This window comes from Benincasa hispida, chromosome 12, assembly GCF_027475165.1.
Source record: "Benincasa hispida cultivar pf3 chromosome 12, pf3_genome.v1.1, whole genome shotgun sequence".
Lineage (NCBI taxonomy): Eukaryota > Viridiplantae > Streptophyta > Magnoliopsida > Cucurbitales > Cucurbitaceae > Benincasa > Benincasa hispida.
Genome location: NC_143489.1, coordinates 20901340 through 20919797, shown reverse-complemented (window position 1 = coordinate 20919797; position 18458 = coordinate 20901340). Strand labels below are relative to the sequence as shown.

At 36.0% G+C, this 18458-nt stretch overlaps 1 protein-coding gene across 1 annotated transcript; it reads right to left on the bottom strand.

The window, feature by feature from the left end:
• Positions 1-16920: 16920 nt before the first annotated feature.
• LOC150031857 (uncharacterized) lies at positions 16921-17484 on the bottom strand. The gene has a single exon (XM_090308307.1). The coding sequence runs from the start codon at positions 17482-17484 to the stop codon at positions 16921-16923; it is 564 nt and encodes a 187-aa protein (XP_090164433.1).
• Between the last annotated feature and the right edge of the window lie 974 nt (positions 17485-18458).

Here is an 18458-nt window from a genome sequence, read left to right as displayed (position 1 = left end):
TCACATTTATATTAAATTCATTTATATGAATCTCATTCATATAATTAATATTTGAATCATATTCAAATATTTAATTCCTCTCAACTAATTTATGGTATTTAATATAAATCATATCTATATTAAATTTAATTACATGAATCTCATTCATATAATTAGAATTTGAATCATATTCAAATTCTTCTCATATTACCTTATATTATAATGTATCAAATACATTATATTAATTATATCACATATATAATTGATTTAATTAATTATATCACATATAATTAATTCCCTCAATTAATTTGAACACTTCAAATTAATCTAAAATTAATTCTCAACTAAATCCTTGTTGAGCTACAGAGGGGACCTTATGGACCTGTAGATTGAAGCTCCAACAGTACATGGATAATTAATTAAACTCTTTAACTAAATTACCCAACATCCGTTAATTGCCGATCATTCCACTAAAGATCGAAAACGGCACTCTTTGCATTATAGATAAATTTTTGTGTCCATTGGATATAATCAATCAACAACACGATGATACTCACAAATTGCTCGTAAGTATAGTTGGGCTAAAATTACGTTGCCCCTGTAGTTACATCTAACTTATTAAGTACCACTGATCCCTTTAATGAACAATAAGTCATAATCCAACTATGATCAAGTCCCTCTTGGGCCAGGAAAAAGGTGTGGCAATTATGTTAATGACCCGAAATCAGCCTTTAAAAGAGCAATTTATCTACTTGCTCTTGCATCGGGGAAGGAGTGAATTTCGTCTCGTGTAGCTGTGTTCCCAGCTCCCCAGTCTGATGAATCCCTAAAATGGTAGGCTTGTTGAGTTGGCAATCTGGCCACTCTCACCCATACAAATCAAAGGACCGCCTTCATGAGCAGGAGTTCACAACTCACTAAGGATTCAGGTCATGTCACCTATGGTCATCCTAGTGAAATATAAGTCTCTATTATTAATGGCATTATATAAAGATTTTAATCATTTTGTGGTCCGATCTTATACAAACTCTTTATGTAGGATACTTTCGCTCATATGTTTCCACATGAATGATCAAGATCAGATCATTTATAGCACTTTACAACACGTGTAATACCTACAAAGCAGGTTGTATCCGTAGTTTCACCAGGATAAGGTACCTAGCCTTATCCATCTACTACAGAACGTTTAGGTTATTTAAACAAGATCCACTTGTATGTCTCTACATACTTATTTAAATTACATGAAATAACCTCGGATCTTAGTTTATTGGATTGAGTATATGCTAATAAAATAACACTTATTTTATTAACAATAATATATTTATACAGAGTTTACAAACTACGAGATTACAAGGAGATTTAGGACACCAATCCCAACAGAACTAATTCCCTGAAATGAAAAACAAACATGATTAGTGGCGCTCGAATCAATTATCCAGGTCGAATCATCATTCTCTTCTAAACAAGTTTCCAAAAATGAAAATCATATTTACCTTGCTTTGTCTTCTTCTTTTCTGCCAAGTATTTGGGACACTTCCTCTTCCAATGTCCCTCCTGGTTGTAATAGAAATAAATTCCCTTTGCAACCCTTGCTTTCTTACCCTTTTGTGTAGTAGCCGGTGGGTTAGCTTCTCATTTCCACCTTTCTTCTTCTTTCACTTTTTGGTATGGAAGAAGAAGTCATAGACTTTGTCCCAGAGGTTGAACGTCTGAAGAACTTCTTAGAGGATGAAGCAACATTTGCCTCACCCTTATGTTCCTTATTTTTTTTCATCAAAGATTGAAAGGTCTGTAACTCGTTGAGCAAGGTGGTCAAATTGTAGTCCCTGTTCATAACAATATTACTATGGAACTGTAGGAAACTTTTAGGTAAAATTTTCAGGATGAAGCTAAACTTACTGGATTCATCGATAACAGACTCATTCATCTCTACCACGTTGAAGTGGACCATCATGTTGAGAACATATTCTCTAACAGATACCTCTGCTTACATATGGGCATTGAAGATGTATTTGAGAGCATCGTGCCTGAGCTGTGCGAACGATTGTCCGAACATTTTCTTTAGGGACCCATGATCTCACGGGCGTGAGCATGAGCTCATGCTTCTTGGCCAAGACTTCAAAAAGGCTTGCCAAGATGTATGCTCGAGCCTTCTCATTTGCCCGTGTCCATCGCTCATACACTTCTCGAACATTTTAAGCAGCATTTGGAGTTGGAATGGGAGAACAGTCCTTCATTAGGACAAACCGAAGGTCATCGATGATCAGAATAGTGTTGATTGTGTTTTTCCAAGTTGTGTAATTATCATCCGTTAGTTTGTTGGTGGCGAGTAAATTAAGAATCACGGAAGTGATTATGAATAAATTTGTTGAAACCATACAAATTATTTATATTAGTCTATTTGCATTAAACCATTAACAAAAATCAATAAATTTTAGCAAAATAATCTAGTGTACCCTAAGTAACATCTATTTTGCAATGATGCTCCAGTGAGACAGAACAAAAGCCATTGTAGGGTGATCAGGTGCCCCTTCACTAAAATGAGACAATCTCAACCAATAGACAGAATAACTCTTTGTTACTGTAACTATCAGTCACCATTGTTCGGTCCAAAATTTGTTAAACCTTCTTAATATTTCTTGTAAGTGTAACCTCTCATTGTAGATTCTAAAGTTCTACCCCAATGAGCCAACTGTAAGGAAAAATTGATTGGGGTAAAAACTAAAGTAACTCTTATCCATTTTTGGAGTTTGAATAAAGTGTTATGCAAAAATGCCATTCGTAAGGGGACACTCTGATAGAGTAAACATACATGCAACAGAAGAAATCAAAATCAATAAGCACTCTAATTACACTTAATTTGAGTTTAAAAGCATGCATGAAAACCATTTTCAAAGAAGAGGGTTCAATAATGTTATACCTTTGATGAAACTCTTCAATTCCTACTCTTCTCCAAGAATTGAACCTCAATGGACCACCACAATGATCTTCTCTACTATCTTCTAACTTGGATCGAGAGGCCGAATCTCTTTATTAAGGTTAATTGGGTGAGGGAATGATGAGGGTTTGAGAGAAAAACTAGAAATTCAGACTTTCAAAAAGCATAAAAAAAACCTTCCAATCCGAAAAAATGGAGTATTTAAGGTGTTTAAACATGCAACCACTCACTTAATCAGCTGATTGACACTTCAATCAGTATTAAGTGAGTGGCCTAGGTGTGTGTTAGGGGATTAATCCAACAAATTTTGGATTAATCCACTAACTCAACATTTTTCCAAATTTTTTTCTTCTTTTTTTTTTCACTTTCAATTTCCATTTAATTTTCACCAAAATTAAATTTAGTTAAAAATTCAAATATGGATTTGAATTTTACAAAATTGAAAATATTTTATTTAAATAATTAATTGAAAATTTTAATTAATTAATAATATAATAATTTAATATAAAATATTAAATTAATTAAACACCTATTGAAACATGAATCCCATTCATGGTAATTAATATTTAATTATTGTAATCTCTCCAATTTATGTTTAATTTTGATAAATTAAACATATATCAAATATAATTAACCAAATCCTAAATTGAATTTGAACACTTCAAATTCAAAGCACTAATTTCGATTTTGAATAATTCAAATTCGCTCAATTCACTAATCAAAGGTATAATTTTACAAGCTAGTAGAAGAACCTTATGGGCCTATAGATCATGAGCTCCAACGATTTGAGATTAATTGGCTAAACTCTTTAGATCGAATTAATCAATATTTGTTAACTATCGAGGCACACTACTACAGTTCAATAGTTGCACTCTCCTCACTGTAGATATATTTCTGTTCACTTTAACCATAACCAATAAGTCGATCCTTCACAGGTCGTTCGTATTTATAGCTAGATCAAAATTACCATTTTACCCCTATAAATACATCTTGCTCCTTAAGCCCCCACTGATCCTTTATTGAACAATTGGTTTATAGCCCAACTAATAAACCATATCCCTCTCGGCCAGAGAGGGTGGGGCCCCTTTGTTCAAAACTAGAATTCAGTACTTAAGGGAACAACCTATCTGCTAACCCTAAATTGAGTAGGAGTGAATTCCATCTTGCAGAACTATGTTCCCAGCTATCTATCCAGTCTTATCTCCAAAATGGGAGGCTTATTGAGCAGTGTTGTTGAACTACTCTCACCTATGCAGATCAAAAGATAATCTTGAATAAACAGGAGTTCATAGTTGGCTCATCGAGTTACCCTAGGTCATCGAATTTGAAATAGCCAGTTTTAACAGTAAACGGTTGTTATAAAGAAAAGTGACTATTTCGTGGTCCAGTCTTATGCAAACATCCTTCACATAGGATGCCTCCACTTGCATGTCTTCACATGAATGCTTTTGGGATCACATCATTTGTATCAATATACAAAGTGGGCCGCATCCAATAGTGTCACAAGGACTAGGTACCCAATCTCATCCATATACTTATAGACCATTTTGGTTATATACTAAAACTTGATCCACTTTTATATCACCATATAAAGTTAAAGTATTCATATTCTAGCCATAGACTCGTTTATTGGATTTTTACAATAGAATGCAATATCGATAACATTTTATTAAATGAACAACTCAATAATACTTTTATTGATAAACAAAGTATGTTTCCAATATTTACGAATTGTGAGTTTTAGGAAATTCCCAAAAATCTCCTACTTGGACTAATACTCCAATGAGTTACAAATATTGAGATTAAGAGAGAGAATATAATAAGCTAGGGCATCTATATTCCCTTGACATTCTCCCACTTGCCCTAGATTATGAAGCTTGTAGTCCTAGTTCTACCAGATGGCCACCGAATACTTTAGCCAAGAGGGCCTTCATAAATCGATCAGCAGATTGTCCTCAGAGGCTATCTTCGTGACTATCATGTCTCCTTGGTGTACTATCTCCTTGATGAGATGGTACTTTCTCTCGATAGTTTTCTGCATTTGTGGCTTCTTGTTTCCTTTGAATTAGCAATTGCTCTACTATTATCACAATGCAAAGTGATAGACAGATGCATATTTGGAACCACTTCCAAATCGGTTAGGAATTTGTGTAGCCATATGACTTCTTTAGCTACTTCACATGCAGCTACGTATTCAGTTTCCATCGTGGAGTCAACGATACAACTCTACTTGATGCTTCTTCACACTATAACTTCTCCATTAAAAGTGAAAATTGATCCTGAAGTAGATTTCCTAGAATCTACATCAGTCTGAAAATTAGAATCACTATATCCTATAAGGATCAAATCCTTAGGCCCATACACGAGTACATAGTCTCTCGTTCTCCGAAGATACTTGAGGATGTTCTTAATAGCAGTCCAATGACTATGTCTAGGATTGGATTGAAACCTCCAATTGAAAAGCATATGTCAGGACGTGTACACAACATAGCATATATCAAGCTCCCAACTGCTGATACATATGGAATTCTTTTCATTTCCTCAACTTCTTGAGGCATATTAGGACATTGTTCCTTTGACAAATGAATTCCATGTCTAAAAGGTAACATACCCTTTTTGGAATTTTTCATGTTATATCTTCACATCGTCTTGTCAATACAAGATGTTTGAGATAGCACTAACGTTCTATTCTTGCGATTCCAAACAATTTGAATTCCATAAATGTATTGTGCATTTCCTGAATCTTTCATTTGGAATTGCGATGCTAGCCATCTTTTTACGTCAGAAAGAAAACTTGTCTCATTCCTAATGAGCAAGATATCATCAACATAAAGAACCATAAAAGCTACAGTTTTGTTGACTATCTTCTTGTAAGCTCAAGGTTCGTCAAAATTTTGCTCAAAGTCATAAGATTTTATCGCAGTATTAAATCTTATATTCCAGGATCTAGATGCTTGTTTTAACCCATAAATAGATCTTTTAAGCTTGTAAACTTTTTGCTCTTGACCCTGTTCAATAAACACTTCTGGTTCAGACGTGTAAATACTTTCATCAAGATGGTCATTCAAAAAGGTTGTCTTGATATCCATTTTCCATATTTCGTAGTCATAAAATACAGCAATGAATAAAATTATTCTTATCAATTTTTTCATGGCAATAGAAGAGAAGATTTCGTCATAGTCTACCCCTTTTCTTTGGGTAAAACGTTTTACCACGAGTCTGGCTTTATAAGTCTGCACCTTACCAGTTTAGTCTCGCTTTCTCTTGTAGATTCACTAACAACCATTGAGTTTGACCCCATCTGGTTGATCTACAAGTTCCCAGACAAAATTGAAGTACATGGACTCAATTTATAGGTCCATGGCTTCAATCCGTCGATCTCTATCTACATCTTCCATTGGATGTATTAAAGGTTAATGGATCCTTGAAGCCATCCTCAAGTATGATGATATGAGTTTCTGCTAAACCCATGTATCGATCAGATTGTCATACAACCCTCTCACTATGTCGAGGCATTCTCAACTCTTGAGAAGGATGTGATAGAGCAACAACTGTTGTTGATGAACCAGCTTGATCAACAACTCTTGTTGAATTTGTAGTTTCTCTAGACATTTCATTGAATACTAATTTACTGTGAGGTTGATGATTCCTAATATGATATTCTTCTAAGAATGTAGCATTTGGTAATACAAATACTTTATCTTCTTGAGGATCATAAAATATCCATAATTTGTTTCTTTAGGGTATCCTACAAATAAGTACAATTTTGTATGTCCTAAAACTCATGGTTTGTAAACAATAAACTTAATCTAAAAATTCACTAAGTTGTTGTTGAATATATGAATTGTTTATTTCATTTTAGAAATAAATTCAATAAACTAAAAGATCCATGACTATTATATGAGTACTTGAACTTTATGTTGAGACATAAAAGTAAACCAGGTTCGAGGAAATAGTGAGAATGATCTATAGTATATGAATAAGGTTGAGTGTCTTATTTTGGTAACACTATCAGATGCGACCACTTTGTAGTTGTTACAAGAAGTTGTAAAGTGCTACAAACAAAGTGATCCTGATTCGTAAGTGTAGTGACATGAGGAGTGGGGGCGTCCTGTGCAATGAGTTTACACAAGACCGGACCACGAAATAAGTCACTTTTACTTTATCAAGTTGTTTACTATTTAAGATTGACTATTTCACAACGATGACCTGGGTTACTTCCTGAGCTAACTATGAACTCTTGTTTATTCGGGATTATCCTTAAATTTGCATAGGTAAAGGTTGGCTAAACAACACCGACTTAATAAACCTCCCATTCAGAGGTAAATAGGTAGATAGTTGGGGACATAAGGTGCAAGAAGAAATTCACTCCTACCCGTTTTTAGGGATAGTAGAAAGGTTGTTCCCTTAAGTGATAACTCCGGATCTTGAACAAGGGGCCCCACCCTCTTATTGGCCCGAGAGGGACTCGATTTGATGATTGGATCACAAATTAATTGTCCATTAGAGGATCAGTGGGACTTAGGAACAAAAGGTAATCTCGGGGGCAAAACAACCTTTTGACCTAACCGTTATTATGAACTACCAGTGAAGGGTTAACTTACTAATCCTGGTTATATCAAGTGGACACAATATATCTACAGTGAGAGAGGAGTGTAATAACGTGCAGAAATGCACGTTATTACAACGCAAAGTTATAAAACAATGTAGGATTGCGATGGTAAAAATATACAATATTGCGTCCAAAAGCATTAAGTTCAAACATTGCACTCGCATGCGTCCATTGCATTAAAACAGCTAACTTATGTATTTTTGTGCAGAAAATGTGTTAGCGCAAGACAAAAATACGATCCGGAGAAATTAACGTCCGAGCGCATTAAGAGATTGCGACCGCAAGGCTATGCGATCATTTGCGCTTGAGAAAATCTGCTCAAGAAGGTGGCCACATAGAGCCAGCGCATCAAGGTGGCCGCATAGAGCCGGTGCATCAAGGTGGCCGCATCTGAGTGAAAGCTTAATAAATCACGATGGGACAGAAAGCTGATGATGATCGACTCTGAATTAAGTTGACAAGCCGTTAACGACACTGTAGCAAGTACACTCAACTTTTCGGTGACAATTATCCGACGCATCAGATAGAGAATTAATGCCATCCCATCAGTGCAATCATAAGAGAGAAAAAGCTTTTCACCCTGAAGTTATATAAATACCAAAGGCCACCCTCATAAAAGAAGTTCAGATAGGGAGCCTTTTCTTAGTTTTCTTATACTTAGAGGGCGGAAGTGAGAGAAGGGAATAGACGCTGGAAGATCGTCCTAGTCAGCTCGAGAGAGTGCCAGGGAGCGTGGAAAAACAGAGAGAGGGTCGACTCTTGCGAGAGCAAGAATATCTTTTGAGTAGAGTAGAGAATAATAGTGTAAAAGCCTTGGGAAGCAAGAAATTGCTACCAGGCTCTTTATTCTTAATTCACATTGTCATTCTATACTTCGATTATATATATATATGATGGAACTTGCATTTCTACATCTGTTCACTCTCTGTAAAATACGCATCAGTAGCTAAAACTGTCGAATGGGTTAAGAAGTACTTAGCAAACATGACCTAGGATCTTCATTGCATGCGATCACCTTGTCTTATGTTGCGCCCATCACCCTTTAGAGCTACTCGAGAGAGAGTCTAAAGAAAGAACCTAAGACTTGAGAGAGCTAGGTTAGAATCTAGACTCGATAGAGCAAGATTAGATCAGCATAAGCAAGAGGTATAGACTTAGAGATAAGTTCTATTTGCCAACATGCATCACATGTACCCTAGAGATAGGTTAGGATAGTATGTGGTCGCCTTGTGTATGTGTGTGTGTCATTTGTCACCACATAGACAAGAATAGAGGCTTAAATGTAGGTCCTATAGACACCATCACATACATCGCATGCGTTCTAAAACTAGAAGCCATAGCATTTACATTGAGAGATGACTTGTTGTTGTATGAGTGTAGCATGATCGCATAACATGAACGCATTCCTAGGAAGTGTTAGCTAAATCCCTTCTCAACCCATTCCTCCGCATACTCATCGCATCTTTCGTATTATTAACTCTTTTCTCAAATCCGCTACATAGATTTTATACTTTAAACAACAAACCAACCAACCCCTTGATTTATTTATTACCGGAAAGTGATCTAAAAATTACCATCGTATATTGTTTTCCTTAGTCCCTGAGTTCGACCCTGGGCTTACCAGGTAACTCAGTAGGATTTATACTTGGATCTTACTGAGAAAACTTGCATGCACAATGCATTTTCCACCAATGCATTCTTTACCATTATTTCATCGCATAACAACATGCATCAAGTTTTTGGTGCAGTTACCGAGGACTTCGGCAATACATTGTTCTAACCGTAATTTTTTTTTTATATTTTCTTTGCAGCTTTCAATCTCTAGCGAATTACGACCCAGAGATTGAAAGAATGTTCCAACGAAGATTGAGAGACAACCGCCAACAACAACCAGATAGAACTCCAAGAATGGTGGAACAACCGGAAGAGAGGGCCGCAAATGCAAATAATATAATGGGCAACCCCATTCTCCTAGAAAATGACCGCAATAGACCCATTCGGGACTATGTGTCGCCCAACCTATATGATTTCTCCCTAGGAATCATGAGGCCAGCGCTAGACGGATCGAGGTTTGAAATGAAACCGGTTATGTTACAAATGATTCAAACGGCCGGACAGTTTGGTGGAAGGCGTGGCAAGGATACGCACGCCCATCTCCGGAGTTTTATTGAAATCTGCAACACTTTTATGTTCCCAAATATCTCTACCGAAGAGGTTCGACTAATGTTGTTCCCATTTTCCTTATGTGATTAAGTAAGAAAATGGGTTTATTCTCTCGAACCAGGGGAGATAACATCGTGGGAACAAGTAGTGGAAAAATTCATGAAGAAATACTTCCCTCCAATGGAGAATGCAAGAAGGAGGAAGTTAATTACAAATTTGAACAGGAAATTGATGAATCGCTCAGCGACGCTTGGGCGAGGTCTAAACCCTGCATCACAGATGGCTGCTAATGCGGCAGCAGCTGGTTGTCTGCTTGATAAAACTTACGATGAGGTGAAAAATATACTTGATCGCATTTAAAAAAATCACGAGGACTGGAGAGAAAACAATCAAAGATTAAGAATCAAAGATAGTGACGCAAACAACGGGGCCATCGCATCCCTACAAACACAAATGAAAGCGATGATGAGTTTGATACAAGGCATTGCAATTAATAGCACGGGAATGCAAAAAGGGCAGGTCAACGCAATTACTCAAACGACCAGAAGTTGTGTCATTTGTGGAGAAGCACATCCGATTGAAGAATGCCCAAGGAATCCGCAGTCAGTATGCTTCATAAAGAATAACGCTTTCTTTGATATATACAACCCCAGGTGGATAAACCACCCCAATTTCGCGTGGAAAAATCAACAAAAAAACTTTCAACCAGTGGCATAAAAGGAAGGGGCACCAGGATGTTTCCCGTGAACAAATAGTCAAACGTATAACCAAGCCAGTAGTACGCAGGCATCGCAATCTTCATCCTTAGAAAGCTTGCTGAAGTAGTATATTGAGAAGAATGAATCAGTGCTTCAAAATCAAGCAACATCTATCCGAAATCTTGAAATTCAGCTAGGAAAGATCGCGGGCGAACTAAAAAATAGACCGCAAGGAGTGTTGCCGAGCTCAACTGAGCTCCCTCGCAACTCTGGGGGTACAGGAAAGGAACAATGCTTGGCAGTCTCTTTGTTCAGCGACAAAATGACAGCGGAAGTAGGGGAGGAACCCATCACGACCAACTTGAATGCGATGACAACCGAGGACCCGTTGACAGATGATTCAGAATAGCCTAAGAAGATGAACCCAGAAGTTGCGTCCACCTTCAAGACTTCAGAACACGAAACAGAAGTCCAGCTACGACCATTTCCGCAAAGATTGAAAAAGAAACAGAATGATGAAGATAAGATCGCTACAGAGGTAGTAACGCAAAATACTATGATCCCATAAAAAATGTGCGACCAAGGAATCTTCACGATACCATGCTCAAATGGAAGGGTTAACATTGATCAAACACTATGTAAACTTGGGGCGAGTATAAACGTAATGTCGCTATCAATCTTCAAACGATTGAATATGGGCAAACTCACGCCCATGACGGAGACTCTTCTACTTGCGGACAGATCCTAAATACATCCCGAGGGAGAGTTGAAAAATGTCGCAATCTCAATTGACAAATTCATCTTGCCGGTAGACTTCATCATTCTGGACTATAAAGCAGAAGAAGATGCGCCCATCATATTGGGGCGACCATTCCTTTCGACCGGTTACGCTCAAATTGATGTGCACAAGGGGGAGATCATGATGAACGTTAATGGGGAAAAGCTCTGGATTAAGGCAATCAAGATCCCAGAAGATCGAGAAAAGAAAAGAAAGCCGCCGTGGACCTAAAAAGTCCAGATTGAAATAAGCAGTCCCTGCGTTACTATGCGACTCAAACTCATCAGGGACGCAATCTTTTTGGAATATCCTTTTTCTTTATATATCAATGCTTCATGAACTTTCATTACCTTGCTTTTATTTGTCATCGTATATTTGTCTTAAAAAAAAAAGAATGTGATTGTGTTGAACGATCGTAATAAACGATTTGTTAACTTTGTTTTTTATTTGACCCTCTCAATGTTTTCTTTGCAACGATCGAGGTGAAAAATTGCGGAGAAGCTACACGAAAGACGCAACTACTTTATTCCACCACCGCAATCGAAGAAAAGCAGTTTGTCGCAAAGAATGATGTGTTCACACACGATGTGGGTGACAGAGCAAATTTGGGGGTTGTATATTTCCTTGACTTTTTTTATTCCAAATTTCGCTCTATCGCATATCATTTTAACTTTGATAATTTTATCATCGCATCCTCTTTAGTTGGCGCAATCATTTAACACTAATTAATTTAGTAAGTCACCGTATTATTTCTCCTTGTCAATTATGATTTCAATGATGAAACACATGCTTCTATTTTTTCGTATATACTGGAGTCAACTTAATTTTAGGACGGTCAACTCATAAAATATTTCTAGAAGTTAGTGGTTTTCTAGCTTTCTTTCAAACTGACTTTGTACGAAACTTTCTAAGAGCATCGCATGACTTTTTTCAATCTTTCTGCAATGGGGACATTGCTGCATTTTAAATTTGGGGGTGCGGTATTCATTTTCGACCTTGCTGTTTTTAGGTTCTACAAAAAAAAAAATCATAACGTTGCGATCAGTTCCTACTCGTGGTTGGATGTCCGCATGACACACGTGGGGACAAGCCAAAATGAAGGTAGGAATCGTGATCAAGACATAAATAAAATGATCGCAACTCCGCTGCCAAATGGGCATGAGTTTAGACTGAGAAAGAGTGCCTTGCTCGTAGTTGAATGTTCGCATGACACACGTGGGGGAAAGCCAAAACGAAGGCTAGGTACTTGGATCAGCGCAAGGTCATAGAAAAAAAATAATAATATGTGTCTAAAATACGCAAGGATAAAAATCATATGAAAATATCCAAGTGAAAAAGTTTTTGTTTTTTTATGAAATAAATCATGCAATGCTCTAGAATCCAGTAAAGTCTTTTTGAAGGTTAAACTTGCGGTCCCTAAATTTTAGAAATATTTTAAGAGGCCTGGATAAAAATTAAGGAGATTTTGGTGCATAGGATTTGAATAAGGCATCCTCGAGAAATCTAGGAAAGAGAAGGTGGTCGACTTTCTAGAGAAAATCTTTAGCTTATGCTCGAGGACAAACATTGTTTTAAATTTGGGGGTGTGATAACGGGCAGAAATGCATGTTATTACAGCGCAAAGTTATAAAACAATGCAGGATTGCGATGGTAAAAATATATAATATTGCATCTAAAAGCATTAAGTTCACAACATTGCGATCGCATGCGCCCATCGCACTAAAACAGCTAACTTATATATTTTTGTACAGAAAATTCTTGGCGCAAGGCAGAAATACGATCCGAAGAAATTAACGTCCAAGCATATTAAGATATTACGACCACAAAGCTATGCGATCATTTGCGCTCATGAAAATCTGCTCAAGAAGGTGGCCGCATAGAGCAGGCGCATCTGGGTGAAAGCTTAATAAATCACGATGGGACAGAAAGCTGATGACAGTCGACTCTGAATTAAGTTGACAAGCCGTTAACGACACTGTAGCAAGTACACTCAACTTTTCGATGACAATTATCCGGCGCATCAGACAGAGAATTAATATCTTCCCATCAGTGCAATCATAAAAGAGAAAAAGCTTTTCACCCTGAAGCTATATAAATACCGAAGGTCACCCTCATAGAAGGAGTTCAGATATGGATCCTTGTTCTTAGTTTTCTTATACTTAGAAAGCGGAAGCAAGAGAAGGGAAAAGACACCAGAAGATTGTCCTGGTCAGCTCGATAGAGTGCTAGGGAGCGTGGAAAAACAACGAGAGGGTCGACTCTTGCGAGAGCAAGAATATCTTTTGAGCAGAGTAGAAAAGAACAGTGTAAAAACCTTGGGAAGCAAGAAATTGCTACTAGGCTCTTTATTCTTAATTCACATTGTCATTCTATACTTCGATTATATATATATATAATGGAACTTGCATTTCTATATTTGTTCACTCTCTGTAAAATATGCATGAATAGCTAAAGCTGTCGAATGGATTGAGAAGTACTTAGCTAACATGACCTAGGATCTTCATTGCATGCGACCACCTTGTCTTATGTTGCGCCCATCACCTTGCAGAGCTACTCGAGAGAGAGTCTAAAGAAAGAACCTAAGACTTGAGAGAGCTAGGTTAGAATCTAGACTCGAGAGAATAAGATTAGATCTGCATAAGCAAGAGGTAAAGACTTAGAGATAAGCTCTGTCTGCCAACATGCATCGCATGTACCCTAGAGATAGGTTATGATAGTATGTGGTCGCCTTGTGTATGTGTGTGTGTCATTCGTCACCGCATAGACAAGAATAGAGGCTTAAACGTAGGTCCTATAGACACCATCGCATACATCGCATGCGTTCTAAAACTAGAAGCCATAGCATTTACATTGAGAGATGACTTGTTGTTGTATGTGTGTAGCATGATCGCATAACATGAACGCATTTTTAGGAATGTTAGCAAAATCCCTTCTTAACCCGTTCCCCTACATATTCATCGCATCTTTCGTATTATTAACTCTTTTCTCAAATCCTCTGCATATATTTTATACTTTAAACAACAAACCAACCAACCCCTTGATTTATTTGTTACCGCCAAGTGATCTAAAAATTACCATCGCATATTGTTTTCCTAGTCCCTGAGTTTGACCTTGGGCTTACCAGGCAATTCAGTAGGATTTATACTTGGATCTTACTGAGAAAACTTTCATGCATAACACATTTTCCACCAATGCATTCTTTACTATTATTTCATTGCATAACAACACGCATCACAACTATGGGCTTTAGTGTAGTGACCCAGTAGTTAACAAAAGAGGGTTAATTCGGTGTAAAGAGTTTAGCCAATTAATCTCGGATCGTTAGAGCCCATGATCTGTAGGTCTATTAGGTCCCCCTACTAGCTCACAAATAGATTAGCCTTAGAGTAGCGTGATAAATTGATTTGAAATATTCAAATTAGAATTAAGGAGATTAGTAATTATATGTGATATAATTACAAGTTTAATTTTGGAATTAAACGAAATTGGAGAATCAAATAATATTTAAATATGATTTAAATATTAAAATCATGAATAAAAATTCATTATAATGGAATTGGTGATGAATTAATTTAATATTTGATATTAAATTAATTAAATTGTTTAATTAATTTATTAATTTTATTAGAAAATTAATTATTGAATTAATTTTGTAAAATTAATAAAATTTCAATTTTTTAAATTAAAAAGTTTTTTTTATTTTGGAAATCAAAATCAAAAAGAAAAATCAAAGGAAATTTGAAAATTGAAAAAATCCCAAAAGTGGGATTTTTTCACTTTCAAATTGTAGCAACTCACACATAATTCCACTTTTCTTTAGTTCAATTATTCAAGCATGAGTTGTGATTCATGCAAGGCTATTAGTTGCATGAAAGTCATGTAATATAAAGATGGAATTTTGAGTGAAATGGGTAGAGTGCAATCATTGCTGAAGGTTAAGAATTTGTATTTGAAGAAGTGTTCTTCACACTATGTAAAACCAATAACCTCCTCTCCAATTCTCTTCGATTCAAGCTTGTTTTGAGTCCCATAACTCAATCTAAGGCTCCAAGAGAATAGTAGGGAAGACCTTATGGTGGTTCACATCCAAAGAAGAAGGAGATTGCAGCTAAAGATCGTGATTCAAGAGGTACTTCAAAAGTTAATGTTGAAACTTTATTTTAGTTTATGAAACATGTTTAGTTTGATGCCAAAATTAATGAATTAGAATGCTTAATGATCCTGTTTTTCTTTCGCTACTTGCTTCCTGAATCCAATAGTTCCAACTTCTTAGGTTTTGCACCAACACGTGTGTCAGGCATTCCCAGATTCTAAAGTAACGCAAACTATCTTTACGTCCTCTCCATAACTCATACAGTGTTTCTGAAACACTTTTTGAGGGACCATGTTCAAAATATATACTGCAGTCTGTACTGCATACCCCCAAAAGGATTGAGGTAACTGTAACTCATCATTGAATAAACCATGTCTAACAAGGTTCGATTTCTCCTTTTTGTAACACCATTTTGTTGTGGTGTTCTAGATGATGTGAGTTGGGATCGAATTCCATGATCTTCTAGATAGTTCTAGAATTGTAAGTCCATATATTCACTACCTCGATCTGATCAGAGTGTTTGATTCTTTTACTTAATAAGTTTTCAACTTCTATCTTAAATTCTTTTAATTTTTCAAGAGTTTTAGACTTGTGACTCATTAGGTAAATATAGTCATACCTTGAATAATCATCAACAAAATTGAAGAAATATTCATATTCACTTCGAGCTTTTACATTAATCTGACCACAAAGGTCTGAATGTATAAGTTATAGGGGTTCTTTGACTCTAAGTTCTTTTCTTGTAAAAGATCTTTTCATCATTTTACCCTTAAGACATGATTCACACGGAGGTAATGAACTTCCTTCTGACTGATTTAGATGACCGTTTTTTACCAGTTTCTCAATCCTGTATAGATTTGTGTGACCAAGTCTTAAGTGCCAAAAATAGGCATTGGGAGAAATCTTTCATCTTTTATTTTGAGTTTTTTTCATTTTAAACATCTCTATATTTAAAATGGCTTTTACCTCGATTGGTTTTAACATATATAAGTTATTTTCAAGTCTAGCAGAACAAATATGAACATCTTGAACTAATGAACACTTCATTAATCTCAAATATTACTTTGTACATATTTTCTAGCAGACAAGACACAGAGATTAAGTTCCTTTTCATTTTAGGTACATAATATACATTTTCAAGTAAAATGTAAGCATCTATGAAATATAACTTGATGCCTTCCACTATTTTTGCTGAAATAACTTTAGTCGTTCCCACCTTGAAAGTCATTTCATTTTCTGATAGCTGTGTCTAGGAACTAGTTTCTTGAAGAAAAGTACAAATATGATTAGTGGCACCTAAATCTAGTATCCAGGTTAAGTGAGAACTTTCCACTAAATAAGTTTCTACCACAAGTAAATCAGATTTACCTTAGTTTTCCATTTTAGCCCTCTTTTCAGCAAGATATTGCGGGCAATTGCATCTCCAATCCCGACTTCATTGCAATGGAAACATTTTCCTTTTAGTGTTTTATTCTTGCTTTTCTTTGCAGGGGTTTTCTTCTTCCCTTTACCTTTCTTCTTCATCTGGATACTCTTATCATTTGAAGAAGAAACAAACTTCTTTTTCTCTGAAGGTTTTGTTCTAGAGAAAAATCCTTTAAGAAATTTCTTTTATGAAACAAAATTTGCTTCACTTTCCTTGTTTTTCATTAAGGATAGTTAAGTCTGTAGTTCATTTAGAAGAGTGGTCAAATTGTAATCAATCTTATTCATTATAGCATTAGTATGAAATGTTAGAAAGCTCTTCGGAAGGGATTCTATTATCATACTAACTTGACTCCTTTCATCTATGACAGTGCCACGAGCTTCCACGATGTTGAAATGGATTATCATGTCCAGGACATGTTCTCTAACAGAGGTCTCCTCTTTCATGCGGGAGTTATAGAAGTACTTAATAGCATCATGTCGTATCAAAGATGACAGTTTCCTGAACATCTCTTGCAACAACTCCATGATCTCACGTGCAGTGACTATGGATTCATGCTTCTTAGTAAGCACATCAAATATGCTTGCTAAGATATAGCCTCTGGCTTTATTGTTAGCTCGAACCCATCTATCATAGGCTTCCCGAAAATTTCGATTAGCATTTGAACTGGGAAGAGGACATTCCTCCGGTAAAATGAACCTTAAATCATCAACCACTAGTATTGTATTTATGTTTGATTTCCAGTTTGAAAATCCTTTACTATCGAAAGCTAATAGTCGTATAATCGAGTTCGACATTACTGAGAAATAAAAAATATTCTATTAAACTTATGCATCTAAATCCAATTTTAGCAAAAAGTAATAAAGTGCCCATATTTATTTATTTGTAACAATATATTAGTGAGTTAGAATAGATACTACCGAGGGGCAGTCAAATATTCCTTCACTAAGTAAGACAATCTTAACCAAATACTATCTCTAGAATAACTCTTATTCCTATAGTCATTTAGTTACAATTTTCGGTAACTTACTAACACTTAGTAACTCTTGTAAGTGTGACCCTTGATTTTCATATTTCATTGAACATATGAATATGCCCCCAAATTTTAAGACAATGTTCAAGACGGAACGATGAAACCCTATTCATGTATGAAACTTGGATTTTTTCAAATCCTATGTTACATCCCTCCTAAGGGATCATCATGGTTAACGACTAGCTAGTGTCGCCGAAAAACGACAACAGTGCAACATAGGAATCTCACAGTTTAGACTAATGGAAAAGACTGTAGGATATGTTGACACATTTTCTTCACCCACTTACTATGAACTACTTCCTCTATTCACCTTGTTATTGACCCATGCAAACACTTTCCAAATGGATCAGTTGAGGTAAAATCGACAAGAAGCCGAGCATGGATCTCAAACCGTGAACTCTTAGAGACGTGAGAGCTAAAAAAGATATATCATATATATTGTTAATCTCCAACTGAAGTATTCTAACATATTGGGTATACGCTTACTTAGGTATATTTTGGCTAATAAATATCCCAAGTCTATGTGAATTTCCAAACATAACTCTTACATTTGGATTTAATATACGATGTCTTGTGATAAAACCATTTTATTACCTCACACCGCTCACGCAAACTTATAAAACAGGTTAACAACACTCAATTATTCGGCCATAATCTCTAGGTAGGAGATGTTTCATAGACCGTCAATTAAATACCTCCAGCCTTAGATAAGATTATATATCAGTTGAGTTTGTAACC

What these genes read in the sequence shown, in the direction of transcription:
- LOC150031857 (XM_090308307.1), bottom strand. Translation starts at nt 17,484, where the DNA reads ATGTCGAACTCGATTATACGACTATTAGCTTTCGATAGTAAAGGATTT.